Consider the following 24,165-nt stretch of genomic DNA (forward strand, 5'->3'; position numbering starts at 1 on the left):
AAAAAACCATCCTGCTTCCAGAGCTGCAGAGGAGTAACTTCTGCTTTTTCTACTTCTCCCTACTTTGCCAACACCTGTCTTAGCCCCAGAGGTGACTTCTTGTACAGTGAAGGAAACACCATCAAGAGTGAAAACAAAAAGGTGCTAAAATATTTCAGTTCAGAAAAATTCCAGTGGTGAAACAGCATTTCCCATAGGAACAATTACTAACTAGATTCTGAGGAGTTATTAATCATTTCAGTTTAATGGGTTTTTTTGTACATGAGAATATTTTGGAATACTGTTGCTATTCCTCACAAATCGAGTAACGTGTTAGAATTCTGCAAGCTAGTTTCATAAAAACAGCCTCCTACCATAAATTAAGTTCGTAAAAGAAAAGAAACAACAGAAAGGAAGATCTACTTATCGAGGAACACTTGTTTTACATAAATACATGTGAAAACACAGCAGGGTTTAAAAGTCCTCTAAGAAGTTTAGCAGTTTTAGATTTTTCCTGTTCGTGAGTAGGCTACTTTTCTTGCTCTCTACGAAGGCAAACTGCTTAGGAAAGGCTGTGACGATGCAGTCGAAGCAAACGCTTCCGAAAGCTTCCAATAGCATTTTTTTTTTCAATTTACAAAACGTGAAAACATCTTTCAATTAGTAAAAAAAATAGTCTAATATACAAACTTTTTTTTTTTTCCTTTTTTTTCTCCAAAAAATTCATTTGTGAAGGAATGTAGCATTAACTACCCAGACTCGCAGCCATTCACTCCTCAGATACTGCAGCTCCCTCCTCTTGACACAAACCTCTCTGTATTCGCCCCAAAACGCACACGTGGCCGGTTGCCCCCCGGGAATCGTCCCTCGGCTTTCCCCGGGTTTAAACTACCATAAATTACCATTTGGACAGCGCTAGAAAGAAACCGAAGCGTACAAGGAATAAACTATAGTTTCTTTTTATATCAAAATGTACTCTTGAAAATGTGTTTGGCACAGTGCTAAATCATATAGTTAATACTAAATATTGCAGGATACAATAAAACCCTGGAGTTAACTTGTGTTTACACCCTTTAAGGGATAAAAATAAAAAGATACCAATTATTCAGAAGTCAGCCTATACAAACTGTATAAACAATATTTTATGTCTTGCTTTGAAAACCACTAATATAGTAAATTTTACATAAGAGACTGCAAAATAATATAAATGGATTTAAACAAATCTTTACAATAAGAAATTCAAATGGAAACAGACAAGTAACAAAGAGAAGTAAAAAAATTTATTGCAGTATTTGTTCCACCAGATTTGCTGGGGATCCCTTTTCTTGTATTATTTCAGGGTGACCTAATACATCAAAATCTACATTTACAAAAACTCCTCCTGCAGATAGGTCATAGATACTGCATGCTTTTTTTTTCCTTTTTTTTTTTTTTTTTTCTTTTTTTCTTCAACAGAATAAATTATATATCCAGGAGATTCTGCCATTTTACAGCCTGGAAAAACAATGCTTCCCTGGAAACTGGGCTAAGCTAAAGAAAGCCATCCGCTGCTAGGTTAAACTCCAAGAACACTTTATTAAGAACATTAACAGACTAATTTCCAACATTCACTTGTTTATTTTTTTTAAACAGAAAGGTTTTTTTTCAAGATATAAACAATTTTTTTGTTAAACTATAATACAGTGGGAGTAAAAATGAACTGAGAAGTTTCTGCTGCACAACAGCGAAGGAAGCTCCCACAAAAATGTTTACCAAACATTTCCTTCTTTTTCCCCGCGTCCCAGGTTCCATTCTTACTCTTCATTTAACTGATTTTTTTTTTTTTGCCAGAAAGTTGATATTTCAAGTTTTTCTGTTATTTCAATTCCTGTAAATTTGGCTGCATGTACAAATTCATTAGCTGGAAGTTCCATCCTTGGCGGCATACAGCGATCGTAAAGTCTGCACAACTTTATTAGTCAGCTTATTAGCACTCGTTAGAGCAATTTTTTTGTAAATAATGTCTGACTCTTTAATAGTGTCTACCCAAGGCACCAGTTTGCGGCCATCACGGCGCTTAGCCTCAGTCCAGGAGCCACTGTAGGAGCCTGCCATCCACTGAACACTGAAGCCATTGCTGGTTTTCTGTACTACTCTTGCAATTTGTGGTCGGTCTTTGTACTTTGGACAGCAAATAGCGATGACATCCATGACATCAACACTTTCATTCATCTGTGCTGCCAACTCCGTAGAGTCTGAATTTCGTTTTGACCTTCTCAATGACTAAAACATTGGGGGGAAAAAAGACCAAGTGTTACACAAAAGAACTTTAGTGAAATTATTGCTTTTATTGCTTTTAATCCCTTGACGCCGGGAGTTGGGATTTCCCGGCACACATTCCATTGCCGGCAATGAGACGCACCGCGACCGCCAGCGCCAAGGGGTTAACATATCCTTGTAAAACCACATACTCTTAATTTGTACCCGTGTCTTTATCTCTTATTGATATATAAAATTATATATACACATGAATCATAAAGCTACATAAAAACTTGGCAACAATAAAAAGGATAACACACAGTACATTCCAAAGGAAAATTAATAACTTTTTATACGGGATAAATCTCATTTTCTAGTTTGTTTTTTTTTTATTGTCTTTTCTGTTAAACTTTCTACAAAAGTTGTATAAACGGTTAAGTAGAGAATCTCTATCTACAAAATGCTTTCTTTCATGTGGATTACATTACTTCGTGTACATTTAATATAATAGACTGACATTTATAAGCACATAAAAATCATTTTACGTAATACGCTGCGAAATACGTTGACTCCTCCTCCGCCTCACCCCTGAAGTGCCTCCTCCTCTATCCTCCCCATCACTTTCATCGTCCTCTGTCTCAGCTGCATTGTTTTTAGGGCTGCCTCCTCCAAGCAGCGAGGTAATTGCTTTGTTCCGAGCATTTGTGCTAGCTGACACCTCTCCATCTTCTTCCTCTTCATCAGGATCCAAATGTTCCATAAGGAGCTTGAACTACGTAAAGAAAAAAAAAAACTTCGTGTACATTTAATATAATAGACTGACATTTATAAGCACATAAAAATCATTTTACGTAATACGCTGCGAAATACGTTGACTCCTCCTCCGCCTCACCCCTGAAGTGCCTCCTCCTCTATCCTCCCCATCACTTTCATCGTCCTCTGTCTCAGCTGCATTGTTTTTAGGGCTGCCTCCTCCAAGCAGCGAGGTAATTGCTTTGTTCCGAGCATTTGTGCTAGCTGACACCTCTCCATCTTCTTCCTCTTCATCAGGATCCAAATGTTCCATAAGGAGCTTGAACTACGTAAAGAAAAAAAAAAGATTAGTCCACATTGCAATATTAAACTATGCATTTATATCACATTACATTAAATTAAAAAAAAAAAAAAGGCAAGGTAGAGAAACAGAGCCAAGCAAATGGCAGACTTCAAACTTGAACAGCTTATGCTTTGTTCCACAAACTTTTTACTTTTCTCTCTTCCTTAGGAGATATGCAAAAGCTTTCCTCCTGTGTTTCCAAAACTGCAAGTTTTCTCTAATTGATATGTGAAGATTTGGGGCTGTGGGGGTGTGTGTGGATATGGAAGTAAATACATTAGATATAGTCTCTGTTCCTACGACAGAAACAGTCAGGGATGAAGTGAACAAGTCATATGGGAAAGGTACACAACACGGATATCAGAAATTAGAAAATAGTCCATAAAGATGAGTATCTTTCAGTTGAAACTAACTTTCATTGCGTTTAAACTTCTTACTATTTGAAAGACAGTCCTGCTAAACAACCTGAAAGGAAGTGGTGAGTTATCAGTATATTGCATAAGATTACCAGTAACGTAACATTTTGAAATGTTCATCCAATACATCAATATCGACTTTCCAGTTCTCACTGTGTTACCTAGTCTGACAGGATTTCAGGTTTTCTGCAAAGCAGCTTTACTTACATCTAAGTACTGTTTTACTATACTCCTCTTCACTTCTTCAGTGATCTTGGAATTAGCCATATCACTCCGCAGAAAATCCAGAGTTTGTTTCGGATGGAAATGAACTCCTGTCTTCCTGTTTATCGCTTTATCATAAACTTTTGCAGATTCAGATGGAGAATATTTCTGAATTTTACTGTTTGAAGAAAACAAAAGGGAAGATCTTTTAAGGAAAGTCCAAAGTAATTTCAAGAAAAAAACTTTTAAAATCTTCATATATAAGTACTTATATTTTACTATTCCATATAAAGGAGACTCCCTGGCAAGAAATGAAATCATTGCTTTTTCTAATCCAAGGTTTCATTGCATTCAACTTACCACATTGAGGTTTTTTTCTCTTACACAAATCTATTGCTTAAACAATTCACTACAATCAACTTTTAAAATAACCTTACAAACTTGATCCCTACGAAGAACTCACTGGATAACAAGATGGCCTATTATCTAAATATCCTTACCTATCAGAGAATCCACAGAGGTTCTTTAAATGCTGTTTCAGCATCAAAAGTAATAATATGCCTTGGGAGACATTTGCAAATTCAATTAAAGGAGCTGAATTTTCTGGTAAACATTTCATCACAGCATTTATATCATTTTCTTCATCAGAATCTGAATCAGAGTCTACTCGCTTCCGTAATCTCCGAGGTTTAGAAGCTTCCTCCTCACTTTCACTCTCACTGCCACTGTTACTGTCACTCTCAGTCTCCTCATCTGATGATGGTTTTCTTTCCTTTTTTTTGTCTTTCACCATAGACTGCAAGACAGAGAAGTTAACACACATTCCAAAATTAGAGCAAGTAGCATCATGTACATTTCTAAAAAACCCTTTCAAAACCATTACTGGCTTAAATTAGCAAGAATTCCCTGAGCAACGTTATTAATCTATAACTTGATATTAAAAATTAAAACCATTTATGGCAAAAAGATGCTGAAAAATTGATCCAAAGCCCACATATTTTTTGCAAGGTGTGTACAGAAGGAACTGAGCAACAAATACTCCACTGGCACGCTATTCTTTAAAGACTGCTCAAGTTTGTTAGCAGTGACAGTAAAATACAGTAGAAGGCCAAATACAATAAATCAGGAAGAAAACTCTGCTTTACTTCCAGCCGGGTATCATTTTTGTGCATCACGTAGATTTACATCTGTACTTTGGTACAGACTAGTCCAAGCTTTTAAAATTCTGTGACACTAATTACACTGCTGACCAGAGAAACCTTCAGGTATTCATATGCAGTGTTAATAATAATAATGAGTTATACTACTTGCATAGCTACAGAATTTCACAGGGTGAGAATTCAGAGCACTGGTGCTCTCTGGGCATCAGCTCTGACTTGCAGTTACGAGTCAGACAGGACATTCTAGAAACAGGTTTGCTTCCTGACAGTTTGCACTTTCTACTGTTAAAGTTGTCTGGGAAATGAAGAGACCACAGTCCTTAAGAAACAGAGGCCTTTTTCTCACAGGGTTGTGTATTGCAGTAACAACAGATACTATACCGTGATTCAGGTTCTTATATGCTGCCTTAAGACATTATACATTGTGCACTTTGATTTTGCAATAAACAATCACAGAATCACAGAATCTTCATGGTTGGAAGGGACCATTGAGATCATCGAGTCCAACCATTAAAAAAACCAAACCAAACCAAAACCACACATAACACCAAAACAAAAAATCCAACACCTCATCAATACAACAATCACCACACCCAACAATCTTGGGCACTAGAGCATGCCCTGAAGTGCCACATCTACATGTTTCTTAAATACCTCCAGGGATGGTGACTCCACCACCTTCCTGGGCAAGCTGTTCCAGTGCCTGACCACCCTCTCAGGAAAGTAATTCTTCCTAATATCTAATCTAAACCTCCCCTGCCCCAACTTCAGACCATGTCTTCTGCTCCTGTCATTATTTCCTTGGGAGAAGAGGCCAACCCCCACCTCTCGACACCCTCCTTTCAGGGAGCTGTAGAGGGCAATGAGGTCTCCCTTCAGCCTCCTCTTCTCCAAACTCAACATGCCCAGTTCCCTCAGCCTCTCCTCGTATGACTTGTTCTCTAGACCCCTCACCAGCTTGGTGGCTCTCCTCTGGACACGCTCCAGCAGCTCAATGTCCCTTTTGAAGCGAGGGGCCAGAGTGTATGTATTAGAGTGTCTTGGGTGACACACATGCAACTGCCACCACCGCCTTGACAACAAAATAAACAGCCAACTAGATTTCATTATTGTTCTGGATTCACGTGCTTCTGGTTGCATACAACTAACTATTATTCAGCCATATCAGGTAATGAGACAGATTTGATATTAAGATCTCAAAATTCATCATTCTCTCTTAATAATGTAATCAGCAATGTAAGGGAAGTTTTTAATTAGTGTCTACCAGAGGCAAGAACAGAAAGGGTTGCTTGTTTTTAACTAATGGTTACAAAGTAATGCCACTGGTCCATAACAAGAGTACTGTATTCACTGAAAAATCAACCAAATTATAGAGAAACTTATGTTGCCACCATAATAAATATACTAAAATACAAATGCACATACCTCTTTAAATGACTGTAGTAGGTTGCTACCAGAAACTGACAATGTAATGTCTATATGATGCATTATAAACAGTGGCTCTTCCTGTGTTTGATAAGGAAAACAGGCTAGATTGTCTGCTATGTACAAGAGCATATTCACCTCTGTTTTCTGGAAGTTAAAAAAAAAAAAAAAAGCACATATAAATACATGTACAAGTATCTCAGATTTATACACTTATCCTGTGTTCCTAACAGTCTAGAGCAAAAACATGATCACAAATTTTATTCCATGTATTGCCACAAACCCACTCCAAATGACTCGTATATATGCAAAATTTAGTTGTACCTGAAGATACATTATTTCTGATCAATCCAAACGGGGTATAGAAAGGTACAGAATGATGGAAAGGAAATGGTTCTATTTATATAGGTGATATTATATATCTTATATTACAAAGCAAAACAAAGTACATTAGGGAAACAAAGTGATCAATAATTACATATAAAATCTATTGTAAAAGGAGAATTTAAGCTTATAATGCTGTATTTTAATTTCTTTTCAAGTGAAGGAAGTGTGATGCTTACTGCAGTATCATCAAAAAGGTTGAGTAAAGAAATTAGAAATGCTCGTCTGTGTTGACGGTTCCCTCGGATCATGGAGTATAGGTGTGAACACAATGCACTGGATGATTCATCGTGTCTAAAACCTCTCACGGGATCTTTTGGGCAGGTATTAATTGCTTGTTGCACCTGGTAAGACATCTTCATACCAGCCACTGCTTTCATCTGAAATGGAAACGTATTTATTTTTATTTAAACTATTGCTTTCAAAGCAGTAAAACCTACTCCTTTTAAGTGGATGCTCATCTGAAGTTTAACTTTGAAACAGGCACCAAAGTGACACTATTGTTTGAGTTGGCAAATGGATTATAACATATCTCGTAGAAGACACCAGAATGCCTTTCTTTCACAAGAGCGAAATTCTGTTAGAAACATACAGCTAATCTGTTTACCCACTACAGCCAGGTATTCCAATTCAAACAATTTTCGAGAATACTAAAATGAAAGAATATTTTGCCAAATACATATGTTGATGTCATCACCTTTAGTGAAACCAACAACTGAGTCCATATTAGTACAACAGGACTATCAAACAGAAAATGAGGGGGTTTTTTTGCATATAACCTGTGATTTCCAGCTGATTTTACTTACTTCAAGGCTCCTGCTCTAGTTTCAGAACAAACAATCTCTATTTAGGCTGCGTATCCTACTCTCCTCGTTCCGCCTCTGCTGCTACTGCTCAGCAAAGTTGTCTCTGCAGCTACACACTGCCCTGAATCCCAGCTGCCTACAGAGCAAACTTCCTCTGGTGGCCTTCCATCTACTGGATTACGTGTGGGTTTGGAGGACATCAACAGTGCAACGCTCCAACTGCAGTGGAACGCAATCAGATGTGAGAAGTTGCACAATGTAGAAACACACACTGAACCTCGACTGGGGTCTTCTGCAGTAAGGAGATGCTGCTGCAGCAGCTCATTTTGAGCTCTCAAGCAGAGGTATTGGCACTATGACAGAACTCCACAAGTCCTCACTTAGCCCTCAGGTTTTCCTTTTGGCAAGATTCCTCAGATCTGCACAGCTTCCTATGCTCCTTCTGCTTGGATTACAATTTATAAAGCCTTGATGCCTTAATGTTCTAATACGTATGCACTACGGATTTCTACTTTTGCAAGGTGTTCTCTTCCCTAGTCCACTGGCACAGGAAAATCATTGCTAAACATTATGAAACAGCTGTCCTTAACTCTTACCAAATAAATACTCTTAAGTACTATTCAGTAAGGAAAATAATACTGTAAATTGTAAATCAAAGGAAATTTTGGGTTGCAAGAGACACTCCAAATTATTACATCCTTTCTGTTTCTAAGAACAGAAATCAAAGAATCAAGATCTTCTTTACAACTGCTTATAGTTAATATTTGCTACTTTATACTCTTTTTCTGCAGCTGGTGTCAAACCACTAGAGAATATAACACTATTTTGTAAAAAGTTAAATTAGAATTACTTACGTGAATGAACCCCGCATATTTTTTGTCTATTTCCACCAACTGCTGGTCAGCTTTATTTCGCATAGAGGGCTCTGGATCTGTGCCCATAGCAATTAAGTATGGCACACACTTGAAAAACAAATGAAATGATTATTCAGAGTCATTGTACCTCCTCTTTCTCAGCCTTTGTTCTCTCACTACACTGTTGTTTTTGTTATATTCTGACTACTGAAGAAACTGGAATAGCTAGCTCTATGCAACTTACTACCTGACTACCTTTTGTAAGCAAAAAGTACCAAATACATGAGACCAACATTCCAAATGATATAAGTTTTGTGAGGTTTCAAGCAATATTTATGTTTCTCTCAAACTCTAAAGTCAATTTACACTACAAAAATTGCCATTAAAAAAAACCCCAAAACCCACCACTTATGATTGAACATGCAGAATGGCTACAGTATAAAAAATAATTACAAAAACATCACGTAAGCAAACGATAATGGGATGATGGCAGTGACTCTGAAATTCCATAGCAACCGGAGGATATGGGCATTCAAGGTGGAGGCAAGCTGACATACTTTCCAGGATAAAGAATCAAATGAAAAAAACCAACCTGAAATCTGTAACAGAAATACGCTCCAATGTATATTTACACATGCTCTTTAGGTACTGGCTGGGCTTTTACATCTTGATCCAAAAATAGCAAATACAGTACTTGGAATCTCACTAGCTAAACAACGTAAAACAAACTTCATAACATGCTTTCTGCAAAGGCTCTTGCTACACTAAAAAACTACCGGAACACAGTTGGAAGAGAAAAACTGGAAATTTATGTAACAAATGCAAAACCTCTGAAATCCTGTGTAACAAATACCTGCATCATAAAAGCCTACTGTACCTGAACAGGATGGATGAGACCCTGGTTTAACGTCAGTGCAATGACATTTAGAGCAAAGTGGCGTACGCTGGACTGGGTATGAAAGAAAGCCTCAAGGACCTGTTTGAGATATAGCTGCATGATGGAACTGCTCATCCCTGAGGAAATGTCACCCATTTCTTTCAGGTCTTCCTGTTTTGCTACTTTTTTCCCTGTAAAAAAGGACAAAAGCAATAGCACACTCACCACAGCATAATCTTTGCCATTATTTGATGCATGCCGATCTTTAAGCTTTACAGTTGTGCCTGTCTTAAAATGGGTTTATGATCTCATAAAATGTAGAACAGTCTGACAGTAAGCATACATGAATAGAACTGAAGAGACATTACTTAATTAAATCCTGTTCCTTAATAAAGGTTTTTTATTTAAAAATTTTCTTATGTTGTACTTACTATTTTCTACCTGCAAATTAACCTTAGAGGGCATTTTTACAAAAAGTATTACTAGCATCATTACAGCAATTATGCATTCCAGGTTGCTTCCAGAATTTATACATCTCGAAAGTAAATAGTAGGTCTATTATGTGTACATACCTATGCACAAAATGAATTTTTGAAAATTATTCTAAGACACTTGGGTACAATATTACTGACCAGATAACAATCTTTAGTGACCCAGTTCACACATACAGTAATTTTATGCAAGAAGGTTAGGTTTTGCATGCCTGCTTAGCACAAAAGAACTCAACACTTACAGTCTCTGTCTGCCTGCTGCATACGTGTATCCTCCTCCTGCAAGTAGGTCTGGAGGTTTTTTAACACCTGTATTTTTAAGTTTACTGAACAGTTCTTATCTGAAAGGATGCTGTTGTACAGAGTCTTCACTTCCTGTTCAAACATTAAACTTGGGTGCTGTATAAATGCAAATCCTAAGGGTGGAAAGAAAGAGGAAATATGCCTTGTTATTATCATCTGGAAATTGTATTTCTGCGTTTTAAGTCTTTCTTCTTAATACAGGTATGAAATCTACCTCCTCCCAACAGCATAGCCTTTTCTAGTCCATACAGTATTTCTCTCCTACATGGACAGCATCCATAGCTTATAAGGAGCTCTGTTAGCCACGACAGCTCTATTAGCCATGACTCTGTCTGATGGATAAGGACGGGGTGCAAACCCAGGGCAGCCACACTAAGAACAGGTACACAGGTCTGGAAGCAAGTCCAGCCTAGGGCCTTCATCTGAATGACTAGGAGCTTTCAGAAAAACAAGGGAGGAACAGTACTAAAAACTACCCATTGTTTTTCTAACACATTTGGAGAAAAGTTATTCAGACGGAGGCAGAGCAAATGTGGAAAAAATGATAAACATCACAAGTACTTAAAAATAAAATGCTAAGTTTAAAAAAACCCCAGCGAACTAAAATTTATACCTCTTGCTGTCATTATTCATATACTTATTAAGGTCTTCTTCTGAAAACTGCTTCAAGCATTCCCAAGACTACATCTGTTGGAAGACACACACTACAGAATTGTTTTTAGCTGCCACCTGACCCTTGTTCAAGGTACGGTTGTTCTTAGTCTGTATTTCATAGAAACTTTTCTAAATTAGTGACAATGTATATCATTTTAGATCATGTATATACGTTTAGAAGTGCTGCTGACAAACTCTTACAGAGTATCATAAAAAACCAGTAATGGGACCATAACATCCCAATTTAAATTACATTTAACTATTTGATTTATTTTAAGACACTTCAAGAAAAGCAGACATTAAATGTATCTTTTATGACTACAGGAAACTAAGATTCCAAATCAACACACAGCAAATATAAGAACGGAAAAGAATGGAGAAAAAATGGAAGCAAATAAAATTATACAAAAGCAATGTATAAAACCAGCTGTAACAAAGGGAAGACCTGACTCAAGTTTTTAAAACTGACTCCATACACACAGAAAAGACACTGTAGGTAAAGTCTGAGTCCAGGGCAAGAGCTCAGCATGTTTAAGATCTCATTTCAGTCAAGAACCAGAGAGAAGCAGGTGAGGAGGAGGGGAGAGAGGTGAAAAAGGATGATGATGGTCTTTGGTATATGCGGTGTAACTGTGCACTCCATACAGGTGTATATTGATGTTTATAAATTGACCACCTCTGTGCAAGTCTAACCCATTTCTTAAGGTTAAATTTAAAAATGAAAAGCACCTGCGTGATTGTGTAACAAACCATAACACTTTTTTACCTTCATTCACTTAAAGGAGTCTAAAACCACCAGTAATCTCAGGGCTATTCTTATTTTTCCATCCCCTGTAAGAGGGGCAGAAATCTTACTTGGTGTAAGAATTTGTCATAGGAGATGAAAAAAGACACTTGATGCATTCTTTTAAGGGCTGCCCTCACACCACTTCTCTTCCTACTTTTGTTTTCACTCTGTTAAGAGCCTTAAGAGGAAGCACTGAACTTGGCTGAGTAAGATACCAGATGTTAGATATTTGCAGGTTTTGCTAAATTTACTAATATAATTTTGCATCCTCAACCTGCCTTGCAAGTACACATCTGTAAGAGAAGTGTAACCATAACCATGGTTATGCTTAATCCCCCAACAACAGGGGCACATCCCAAAGCAAAGGCTAAAACTGTTGAGTGTCCTTACTGAAATGTCACATGAATAATTGGTGATAGGAAAGTACAGACTCTTCACATGATGCCTGCATATAAAAGTTGAATTAGCTTGCAAGTCATTTTCATCTTATTTCTGCACACAATTGTTGAATGGCTTTGACAACTTTGCTCAATCACCAGCCTGTAAGGTGGAATTTTGCACTGTCTACCACACGTCCACACATCCAACAGCTACCTTCAAACTGGAACTAGTACGTGGATGAGATCAAGATATCAATGAAAACAGTTCCCTGAATTTTAATTAAAATAAAGACTGATATGCTTACAGGCAGAGAAAAAAATCTGAAGGTCTACTGACAGCCACCCCTGCTTGCCCTCCTTTCCCCCAAACCGATCACAGTTTAGTCTATAATTTAGAAATATTTTTGGCGACTGCAACATTCTCTACATCCATGAGAAGAGCAATCATGTCTACAGTTAGAAAGACAGCCCTGCAATATTCTGTAGAGGACAATTAAATTGGGCTGGACTACAGTAAGTGTTGTGCACCTTGATGTAATGCCTAGGAAAACTCCAACTAGTCCAGAAAACCATAGCATTGCTCCTCTACAGAAGCAACTCTAAAGCCATTAACCCCACAGAGTTGTCTGAAATAGTTTCTCACAGAATACCAAATCAAGATTCACTCAGAGCCCTCCACATCCTCAGAGCCCTCCCTAGACTGAGTTGAAGCAGGATATCTAAAAGCTACCTAAACAGCAGCAAAAAGAGGCAAATTCTTGCCCACAGATAAAGTAGATAGTGCAAGCTCCCATGCCTGGGAGACAACTTTTTTCAGACTAAGTGATAACCATGAACTGAACTCTTCCAGAAACCACAGCCAGACATGATTCTCTCACATGTAGTTTTTGCAGTTTAGCAGAGGATGGACATGACACAAACCACTCAAAGGCAGTTCATGTACTACTGCAAGTCACTGAAATACCATGCTAATGCTTTCAGATCAGGAATCTATTTAAACATGAAATACATCTAAAATCCTGAAACAAACTCTAATATTTAGACATGACATGATCTCAGTGCCTCATGAAATCGCACCGAGCATCCTCCCACCCCACTGGCATAAACTGCCAGAGTTCCCTGGACTCCTGCAGAATATCTGCTCCTACGCTTAAAATGTTCAATGTTTTTCCAGCACTTTTTCTAGTTGTTCTTTAACCATACCTTGCAGACTGAAAACCAAGATTTATAGTTAGAACCTGCCTGCATGTGGAGAAAAAAAATAACATCTCCATTGCTTTGGAAATCCACTGTACCTTAAGACTTGGTCACACATCAGAAGGCATTCACTGTCAAAAGCATCCACTCTGCTGCAAAAGTATGTAACCAGCAACCCTTCCACAAGTTTTCTATAGCCAGTTCTCAAATAAAAGATGTAGTAAATTTTGATTTTAAACAAATTCCCTTGCCGCTACACAAATATATGAATTCCTAGTGAGAGGCATGGATTTTTGACTATAGCAGAATAATAAAAACTATTAATGTTTCTTACCAAGGCCAATAATGGCTTTTGTCTGTACTTCTTCATCTGAATGCTTTGTAAAATACATCAGCAGCTCAAGAACTTTATCCTTAATGTTAACCTGAGCAAATTAAAACAAAAATAATAGCGATTTGAAGACGAAACAGATGTTATCAATCTCTTATAAAAAGCATAAATACCAAAAAGAAAAGGAGAAACACAGTCTTACTGCATGTCCTTTGCAAAACCATGTATTTAAAACCCAAAATGCTATACTGTATGCATTATGAAAAAATACATAACTTTGAGGAACGAAGAACAATGTGCTTTCAAATTGAAGTGGAGCATTCAATATATCTAAGACATGGCGAGTAAATACAAGTTATTTTACCTTACTGTTCCCCTTAAAATCTTCCTGATCAAAATCAAAATGCCGACACAGTGCTCCAACAGTGAAAAGTGATCTAAGGAGTGCTGGTTTATTGGCAGTAAGTATTGTACTGTTGGGGTCTTCTTGGTGTTGACTTTTTAATTTTGAAAGTGCACCTACAGCAGGAGAAAAGTTTTGATCACAGCATTTAATTGTGACATATCCCTAAGATAAGACTTGTAGCCAAAACTGAAAAGTGACAATTACACATTGTGACTTTACTTACCATAGTATCTATTAAAACAGGCCCACACAAATTTATAGTTCTGGGTGACCTTGTTCACAACAGCCCCAAGACAGCTCACACAATGCTGAACAACCTAGGAATAAGAAAGAACAAATGAATTATATATTTAGAAATTAAAACTGAGATTTTTGTGAAGTTATGTAGAAAACAGCTATGCTTAACTAAAACAAACCATCTAATGGATATAACGTCTATCTCCTACACTGCTCTAAAAACCAAGTATGCTGACTTCTTGTGGCTCAACAGTTATCTTCATAAGGAAGACAGACTTTCTTTAAATCAAAGCCATGTATTTCACAATGTGAAATGGAATAATCTGAATAGCAGCAATTAAAAGCTTACCGTCATGCCATATTTGATGATGAGTTTCATGAGGTCTTCCTCAATAGTGGCAAGAAAGGTCTCACTTGGGTGCTCCATTAGTGGCACTACAAGCTCTAAGATTTTTGCAACATTGCAGATCACCATGAAATCATTCTGAGTCTGAAAAAACAGTATTCATAGCATTTAACATCTCTGACCATGTTACCAGTAAGCTAAGTATAATTAATATGCATTGATAGTCAAAAATCCCAACTCATATAAGATATTTGGTAAAGACCTACAAGAATATTTATACAGTTTACATCTGCTACTAAATTACATATTACTATGAAAGCTAGTTCTGTTTTCTACTGAACTTCTGGGAAAAATAAAATGTATGAGCAAAACTTCATGTCCATCAAGGCTACGCCAGACTTGAAGACTTTTGGTCCTGATAATTTTTTTGAGTCCTACAATAAATCTAGGAACTCTTCCTGACACACGCATACAAGAGAACACACAGAACCTGGAAACAGGTATCAGCAACAAAATTAACTTGTGCTATGACTTTACATGCCTTAAACAAAATAGGTAATAATGTGCCCAAATGTAGAAACTACAATTGAAATTATTACTGGTTTGCATTATCATGATTATGTATGTATTCTAAGTGAGGAATCTGTGGAAAACATTTATCTATTGATACATCCTACTATAAGTTGAGTTGTTTGGTTTTTTTTGGTTGTTTTTTTTTCTTTTTTTACAAATCAAGCTCACTAATCAGAACAGGATAACCCCCAAATGCTACTATCAACCATGTAACATATTCAAGCTGACAGTGGTAATTCTGGAATTCATCTCAACCTGAGTACAAGACCAATGTAACTCACTAAAGGGGTTACAGCTAGGGAACAACCAGATAATCCCTTCCTATACTGTCTGATCAGAGGCAGCTCTAACAGTCTGCTGTAAATGTGCCTAGAGAACGCTCCAGGGCTGAAGCAGGAAAACGCTAGGTTATACCTACAATCTAAGTTGGTAACAGTCTCAAGCCTGCCCTGGGCAGCTGACCTAATGTAATGGATTGCTGCCAGCCACCCATGCTCCTCCTTGAGCCACAGGTGCATGATCCTGCCCAGCTCCTTCTGCCAGATCAGGGGTTCATCACAACCTCCACTGAGCCAACTGTGCTCACCAAAATGGCAGAAAGAGCCACAACGTTTCAGAGGAGGTGGGACACTTAACCAGAGTGGAAGGCTCAGCATTATATTTGTGAGCTAAACTGTCTTACACAGGAATTCAAAAACACTAGAGCTAGGGAAGAGAGAGATGATGAATATAACAGGATGGAGCAGGATATTTTCCTTCTGATACATTTGCTCTATCTTATGGAACCACAGTTTTAGTCTTAAGATTCATATGTTAACTATTAACTCCTTTTAAGACTGCGACTATAAAACAAATGATTTTAAGAGGTTAAAACAGGTTAAAAACTGGGTCATAGTCCTTAAGGCAAAGAAGCAGCACAGGTTTCCATTTCATTTGGCTATAATGAATAGCCTCTATAGTCTCTAATGAATACAGCCTATAATGAATAGCCTCCTGATGGAGGGCGAGGAACAGCATCTTAGAAGCTACAGAGATCATCAAAAGGACTGGTGTCTTCAGAAGCCATGATACCCATGAAATAAACCCACAATTTTAATTTTTCTTCTCCTACCTTCAATTTCATCAAGTATACAATATAGCCCTTCATTTCCATATTTAATTATCGGGGGGGGGGGGGAACTTACACTACATTTAGTGGTCAGGTATGGCTGCATTGTCATGGCATGTTTGACCATTAGCTGGGGCCTGATTTTGCTGAATAAGAACAAAGTGGTTATGCAAGCAACCAAGCGACCAGAATTCACACCTTTGTTGTCAGAATCTGAAAAAAACATAGAAAATACAAAAAGGATATTAAGTCCAAGTGATGTTGGAACAATGAAAAACATATGGCTTAAACATCATATGAATCTCTTTCATTACATGTCATAGAATCATAGACTCATAGAATCATTCAGGTTGGAAGAGACCCTTGGGATCATCGAGTCCAACCATCTACCCTACTCTACAAAGTCCTCCTCTATACCATATCCCTCGGTACCCCATCTAAACATTCCTTAAACACATCCAGGGACGGTGACTCAACCACCTCCCTGGGCAGCCTATTCCGATGCCCGACCACTCTCTCTGTGAAAAATTCCTTCCTAATGTTCAGTCTAAACCTACCCTGTTGGAGCTTGAAGCCATTCCCTCTTGTTCTGTCATTAATTACCTGTGAGAAGAGACCAGCACCAACCTCTCTACAGTGTCCTTTCAAGTAGTTGTAGAGAGTGATGAGGTCTCCCCTCAGTCTCCTCTTCCTCATACTGAACAGCCCCAGCTCCTTCAGCCACTCTTCATATGATTTGTCTTCCAGGCCCTTCACTAGTTTCGTTGCCCTCCTCTGCACTCGCTCCAGCACCTCGATATCTCTCTTGTATTGAGGTGCCCAGAACTGGACACAACATCGAGGTGTGGCCTCACCAGTGCCAAGTACAGGGGCATAATCACCTCCCTACTTCTGCTGGTCACGGTATTTCTAATACAAGCCAGGATGCCGTTGGCTTTCTTGGCCACCTGGGCACACTGCCGGCTCATATTCAGCCGTTTGTCAACTAGAACCCCCAGGTCTCTTTCCTCCAGGCAGCTCTCCAGCCACACTTCCCCCAGCCTGTAGCGCTGCATGGGGTTATTGTGGCCCAAGTGCAGGACCTTGCACTTGGCCTTGTTGAAACTCATGCCATTGATATTGGCCCAGTGATCCAACCTATCTAGGTCCCTCTGTAGGGCTTCCCTATCCTCCTGGGAATCAACATCCCTGCTTAACTTGGTGTCATCTGTGAACTTGCTGATGATACACCCTATGTCCTTATTGAGATCGTCAATAAAGACGTTAAATGGTCCTAACACTGAGGCACACCACTTGTGACCGGCCGCCAGCTGGATTTCAATCCATTGAGCACCACTCTTTGGGACCTCCCAGTCAGCCAGTGCTTGATCCAGCAGGTCATACGCTCGTCCAGGCCGTGTGACGCCAGTTTTTCCACCAGATTTGTATGGGGGACAGTGTCGAATACTTTTTGAAAATCTAGGTATACAATATCAACAGCCTTTCCCTCATCCAGTAATCGGGTCATCTTGTCATAGAAGCAGATCAGGCTTGTCTGGCAGGACCTGCCTTCCATAAACCCATGCTGACTAGGCCTGATCCCCTGGTTGCCCATTATGTGGGTTTTGATGGCATTCAAGATGACCTGCTCCATGTCTTTCAAGATCAATACAAAATATTCTTATTAGATTAGTGATGAGAATAGTATGTGTTAATATTTGCATGTGATCACAAACTATGTGAAAGAAGAAGCAAAGATGCTTCAAAGACATCACTAGTTTTTAAACTACTTACTGTACAGAGAACACTGGCCCAGTCAATGAATACTATTATAACTGTAAAACATACTAATGCAAATATAACTTGCCACGTTTGTTCTGGTTTTAGTGATCTAAAAGTTTGAACAAGTTATTTTAAAAAAGTAGTTCTGTTACTGTGGTCAGTTAATGAAAATCAAGGAAGCTTCACTATTATTATTATAAAGAGCTCAAAAGTTCATACTGAACTTAAAAGCACTGATACATTACCATCAGTTTTGTAACAGTAATTCTGTAACAGTAATTTTTTACAATAGTAATTTGAACAACCACTGTTACAGTATCATCCACAATTCAAAGGAGTTTAGCTACTGTGTTGTAAATAATATTACCTGATAAAGATTCTTCATATTTAAGAATGTGCTCAACCAGATTGTCAACAAGTTGAGTACAGGCTTTCTTCACAGGTTTATATGAGGCATCCTCTTCTGACTTCAACAGCTGTAGCAGATGAAATAGAAAAGTTTTTAGTATTAAGAGTGCATTCACTTATATTGGATACATATGGCTTATAACAGTTACTACAGATAGGCAAGGATATTACGCAAGGATACTGCATTATAAAAGTATTTATCTAACTTCTCCATTAAAGTTGCATGGTGAAGAAAAAAAATTAAAGGAAGTAAAAAATCAAACCAAAATGCAAGAGATAAAAATGAACTGCAATAAAAAACCAGAAAAATTCCATTGATTTTTGCATTGCAATGAATGCTAACTTCGTGCATCAAGCAGAAAACAGTAACGTAGTCATCCTTGCAAAATTCAAAAGGAATGATGTTTTTGACATTAAGCAAAATATATCAAATGAAGATGAAACATGGTTTTATGAGCATTATATTCAATTAACCTTCTTCCATATGATTTCAGGTACTGAAATTGTGTCTACAAAGATCCTTTAAGAAGGATTGAGACCATACTATAGCATTTTCTTCAGTGCAGGTATTAGGAGGCTCTGGTTTACTTGGCTACCTACTTTCATGGCACTCAGGCTACAGAAAAATCAAAAAGGTTTTTTTGCTTGAAAATTAACCAGTGTATACAAGACGTAGAGGAGAATGATTACACAGGCTAAGAGATATAAACAAAGCAAGCTCAATTCTTAGAAAAATCAGATTAAAATATAATGTGGAAGATTCACTGCTTCTATAAACTGTCTAACTGTGGGAACATAAGGGAAGATTGGCAAGGAGGATTGTAAGGACGCTCAAGGGGCTCGCACCTGGGGTGCTGGAAAACACATCTATCATGTTAATTGCTGTTTGGTCTCAAGTCTGTGAGCAGAACATCCGCACTGAGATAACGTACACCTGTGATGGACTCAGGGACACCTTATCTCGCAGCTTGAGGTTCCTGCCCTGTTGTTTGGAGAAGATCAAAGCACAAGGGGGAGGACTATGCCTGCTGGAACTCTTGAAAAACCAGCTAAGCCAGGAGGTAGGCCCCCCTTTCGGTTCCCTGGCTGCTGAGGACTCTGGCGAATAAGGACTCTGATGGACAAGGACTCTTGCTGGTTTTGCGGTCCCTGTGTCCCCCCTGCTTGCCTGCCTCTGCCCGGGTGCTGCTTCAGAGTTCCCGGATCCATGAGGTATTGACATTAAATTGTTCTTTGCCCTTAATCCGTGGCTTTGTGGTTGTTCCTGCGTCCTGCCTGCATCGGCTCACACACTAACAAATACACTGGATGTGAAAATACACTTATCTACCACTTAAAAAAAATAATCTATATTGAACTAGATCCCTCATTTCAGAATTAAGTATCTTAGTTGTGAACTTCATGTTATGTCACTCATTATTGAAGAGACCATGACATTAAAACCAAACAAACTAAACCTCTCCCAAAACCAAGAAGTGAAGTATTTTTAAAACAAATCATATGGAAAGGTAGAAACTAATAGAGAAAATTGCACCAACGAAGATTAAAAAAAAGTTCAGATGTTTAAAGGGCATGAATTTTATTTGTCTACCAAAAAGGACTGCTCTTGTAGTCACCCTTCAATGTGTTTAATACCAAAAGAAATGTTAGAATTTAATGATTGTACCATACATTAAAAATTCGTGACTCACATTTTGAAGAAGCTGTTCAAACCAATCATACCCTGTATCTCTGCAAGCTGCAACCTAGAAGTATTTTTGAGAATAAGCAGGTTAATAAAAAAGGCACCTGAAGAAAAATCACTTTAATGCACATGTCCTCTTAAGAGACCAGTAAACATGCATAGCTATATTTTCATATGCATTCAGCACAGCAACTTTCTATCTTTGGAGATCAGAAACTATCTTCTCGATTTGAAAAAGTAGTTCTCACCATTTAAGTGACTCTGGAATTTGTATTTCATGTAACACAGGCCTACACACTTTATTGTAGATTGCTGGCTCTGTGTAAACCAAATTTTGGGTCTGTAGAACATTTTACACAGATCAAAGCTAAAACACAAGCCTGACATATTAAAAATGAACATGTGTGTATATATGTGTATATACATATTTTTATATAAACAAACCAAGCCTTCAATGGTATCATATGTCAGGAAGAGCTCACAGGTGCTCCAAAGTAAAATTGGCAGGAGAACTGATAGTTAAACTGAAGTCAAATTGACTGACTTCTCAGTCTGGAAAAATGCACATTAGACTACCATTTTGTGAAAATACTGAAAAGTAGAATGAAATTCGAACCCAGAATTGTAAGTAGTGAAGTGAGTACTCTTATTTGATATTTGTATCTTGGTATAATTGAGATTAAAACACTGTATCAGCACAGATGTTTTACACAATACATTTTCACCAAAAATTAAAGCCTTTTATTTGAAACAGGTTTTGTTATTTTGGAGACACACTATTTAATTCTCAGCTTCTAAAAAGTAGATAAAATTCTGCAGGTAGTAGTTTACCCTGCGTGAGAACATAACCCTGTATTTGTTAAAACAGTTTATTAACCTTTCAAAACAAATGTTGTCAATTGTTAGAGGAAGATTTTCTTTTAAGAGACAACTTTTTAGTTAGGTTCAACTATATGCTGCTCTTCACATTTCGGGGAAAATGATAAGTATAATAGAAATTTGTTGTGTTCTAACAGAACAAATATTTTATACAACCTGAATACAGCATGGTCCCAGTAATCATTACCAGCTGATAAGTGAGCATTTAAAGTTTCCTACAGCTTGTTCCATCAGATGAATAATTCTGGCATACATTCAATGCCAGGAGATATAATAAGAGAACCATCTGACAATTAAATTACTGTATTCTAAAAACTATAGACAGTATTTCAAAGATACTAAAAACAATATTCCAAATTCCAAATATTCCAAAATCCAAATTTGTTTAACATACCACATCAGTGATGTTTAATATTTTCCTTGTCATTGCCTCTTTGTCATGGTGTGGAGTTGGAGTAAACCAGAGCTTCTGGAATGTCTCATTTACTAATTTCTGTAGGAAAAAGTAGTATTAGCAGAAATAAATAAAATTCTCTTGGCACACAGGTATTATTTTTAATACATCCATACAATAGATTTGTTGATGATACATGCCATTTCATAAGGAATTATTCAACCTAAGTGAGGCTTTTGTAGGAAATGTTATCTGAGACAGACCCAGATCTACTATTACAGACATTACACTGACTGCTAAAAGCAAGCTTCAGCAAAGTGATCACTGGGAACTGCTACAGAAAATGGAATTACCACCTTCCTGCATTAATTTGCACTACGATTTCTATAGCAAAATCAGCAACAATTGTAGGTTTTTTTGGAGTTTGCCAAACAGCTGTGACAAGGTGGGCAAGTGAGAGAAGTCAAGTCTCCCTACCCAAACATAGGAAGTACATTCCCTTCCAATGTTGTTGTATGGAGGAAAAAAAATGGAATAGAATGAAAGTGAATACTATTATTCCCAAATTACTCATATGGCATATGATTGTAAGAAGCTCTCCTCATTCACAGAAACATAACAAAATACATTGAAGACAATGCTTCCTTTTTTCTGATGTTGTTAGAAAGGCAAAGGAATGGAGGAGAGACAAGGTCATCCTCCTTTCCCAGCAGCACCTTGGATCCAGCTGTTCATCTACTTCTTGATTAACAGTCTTCTCATAAAGCCACTTGGCATTAACGTATCTCAAGTGGTAAAAATATATGCTGCAGCTTTAAAGTTGCAGATTCCAAATTGCACTGAGAGTGTGATATGAAATTATTACATGTGTTTTCTTAATTATGCAGCAATGTTAAAATTATTTTACCAAATCAAACAAAACCATCGTTGTCAGGTTTATGATTTAACACATAATCTTAGTTCTGTGCCCTTCTGCATATGCCTTGCACAAAGAGTAGAGTAACATTTTAAGGGGAAAGACTGATTCCCAATCCAGTGAACATTCAGAATTAATGGAAAATTAGCACAGATGAACAGTTCATATGCAAAACTTACAAATCTGGCGTATACTAATGTCAAGAACTGAATTTTGACTTGAATTTTTTTTTTGTTTGCAGAAAGAAGTCTTATATGCCAATTTTACTTGTTAGAAAAGTACCAGAGACAACATTTAAAGGAAGACTAAAAACTTCTAGAAAATACCTTTTTAACATATTTTGATTGTCAGCACAAACTTCAAGAAAATAAAAGAAAGAAATACAAGCCAGAGAGCATTTCTGAAAGCTAACATATTTGCTTTCAAAAATCAGTACTGAACAAAAGTCATAAATATTACAAAGTAGCAGTACAATACTTTTAAAATTTTTTTTGGTGAAAACATAGAAACACTAAAATAATGATAATTAAAATTCTGAAGGGTATGTTTCATTCTACCTTAATGCCTTCTTCGTCATTGACTCTCCGAATCATTTTCACACACATCTCTGTTATTTTGGGAAATGTTGGTTGTTCAATGCAGATATCCCTAAGTATCTTTATGACTCTTTTTCTGACACTGATACCAGTATCCTGTGAAAAGAAGAAAATTATACTCTTGAAAACAAATCAGAAATATGAATTAATTTGTGTATTATATGAGTTAATATTTGACTGCAGTAAATCTGGCTTGCAAAATTTATTTAGAAAAGGCAGTTCAAATATTCTAGATCATATTTACACAGAAGGTCAGCATAATTTGTACCACTTTATTTGCAACAATTCTAAAGATTCTGGCTGAGTTCTCTAAATGCTGAAACACTTTCTCCATTTATACCCTCCCATCTAAGAGCTCATGATGTTGCAAATGTATAATTCCACTTCTTAATTCAAAAGCTCACAAGCTAGATGTGATGATACTTCAGCTACTTTGCTGGAACATACAAGATTCATTGTAGATCTGGAATGTACTACGTCAAGACTTTGGGTAAAGCTTATGGATAAGATACAGGCAACAAATCTTATCCATTTTCCTAGGCTTTGTCTAAGCAGATGGATGAAGAGCTTCAGATTACCTTATTCAAAACCTGTTGAATCTGAAAGTCAGGATGAACTGTTTTATGCATGCTCATGTGCACATGAAGCTACTTATCTCCAAAACCCTTCATAAACATGTTTTATCACATAGCTATAGCAAACGAGTAGTATTTGACTAAAAACCTGACATGGTAGTGTTAAAAGGTAGTGTTAAATTAACAGTTAAATTACAGTTAAATTAACATTGTGTTTTATCTGAATGTGCAGACAAAAGCCACTTTTTGTACAGAAACCGTACTGCCTTACTAATGGAATCAAAGGGAATAAAATTGTGCTTCTGATGCAGTACGACTTTCTATATATGTTTACCTTTTGATGCAATGAAGCCTCACTGGAAACAAGTTGCATTTTACAGATTTGGTCTAAAACCATGGTACTTCCCGTTAAAGTAGTAAGAGATAATTTACTCTTGGGATCACCATTCTGTATTATTAAACATATAAACCCAGCTGAATACAAGTTTTCCAATGCCACTTATTTTATCATAAATACCACATGTCACCATACCAATATTCTTTCAATCAGCATGTCATAATACTGCTCAGCGAGTTGAGGACGACAGAGCACAAATCGGCCAAGCAGCTCCACAGCTGCTTCTCGTACACTAGTGGAGTTATCCATTAACCGTCCGTGAACACCTCGTTGCATATCCAGCTAAAAAGAACAAGTGAAACA

General features: G+C 37.4%; 1 protein-coding gene across 5 annotated transcripts in view; it reads right to left on the reverse strand.

The window, feature by feature from the left end:
* Positions 1 to 1,237: 1,237 nt before the first annotated feature.
* The window catches only part of NIPBL (Nipped-B homolog (Drosophila)), a 152,851-nt gene continuing 129,923 nt past the window's right edge, over positions 1,238 to 24,165 (reverse strand). For 3 of the 5 annotated variants that reach the window (XM_014947586.1, XM_014947584.1, XM_014947587.1), the window contains 19 exons: positions 23,998 to 24,144; positions 22,852 to 22,986; positions 21,379 to 21,477; positions 20,113 to 20,166; positions 18,381 to 18,489; positions 16,329 to 16,465; positions 14,575 to 14,715; positions 14,212 to 14,305; positions 13,947 to 14,101; positions 13,586 to 13,676; positions 10,173 to 10,346; positions 9,440 to 9,630; positions 8,563 to 8,670; positions 7,082 to 7,282; positions 6,519 to 6,665; positions 4,434 to 4,729; positions 3,937 to 4,111; positions 3,110 to 3,295; positions 1,876 to 2,241 (listed from right to left, as the gene is read on the reverse strand). In XM_014947586.1, the coding sequence (XP_014803072.1) occupies positions 1,876 to 2,241; positions 3,110 to 3,295; positions 3,937 to 4,111; positions 4,434 to 4,729; positions 6,519 to 6,665; positions 7,082 to 7,282; positions 8,563 to 8,670; positions 9,440 to 9,630; positions 10,173 to 10,346; positions 13,586 to 13,676; positions 13,947 to 14,101; positions 14,212 to 14,305; positions 14,575 to 14,715; positions 16,329 to 16,465; positions 18,381 to 18,489; positions 20,113 to 20,166; positions 21,379 to 21,477; positions 22,852 to 22,986; positions 23,998 to 24,144 (3,006 nt within the window). Of the gene's footprint in view, positions 2,242 to 3,109; positions 3,296 to 3,936; positions 4,112 to 4,433; positions 4,730 to 6,518; positions 6,666 to 7,081; positions 7,283 to 8,562; positions 8,671 to 9,439; positions 9,631 to 10,172; positions 10,347 to 13,585; positions 13,677 to 13,946; positions 14,102 to 14,211; positions 14,306 to 14,574; positions 14,716 to 16,328; positions 16,466 to 18,380; positions 18,490 to 20,112; positions 20,167 to 21,378; positions 21,478 to 22,851; positions 22,987 to 23,997; positions 24,145 to 24,165 lie in introns of all 5 variants that reach the window. The other 2 variants (XM_014947588.1, XM_014947585.1) reach the window with 1 other exon arrangement.

This window comes from Calidris pugnax, unplaced genomic scaffold (assembly GCF_001431845.1).
Source record: "Calidris pugnax isolate Ruff unplaced genomic scaffold, ASM143184v1 scaffold156, whole genome shotgun sequence".
NCBI classification, from domain to species: Eukaryota; Metazoa; Chordata; class Aves; order Charadriiformes; family Scolopacidae; genus Calidris; species Calidris pugnax.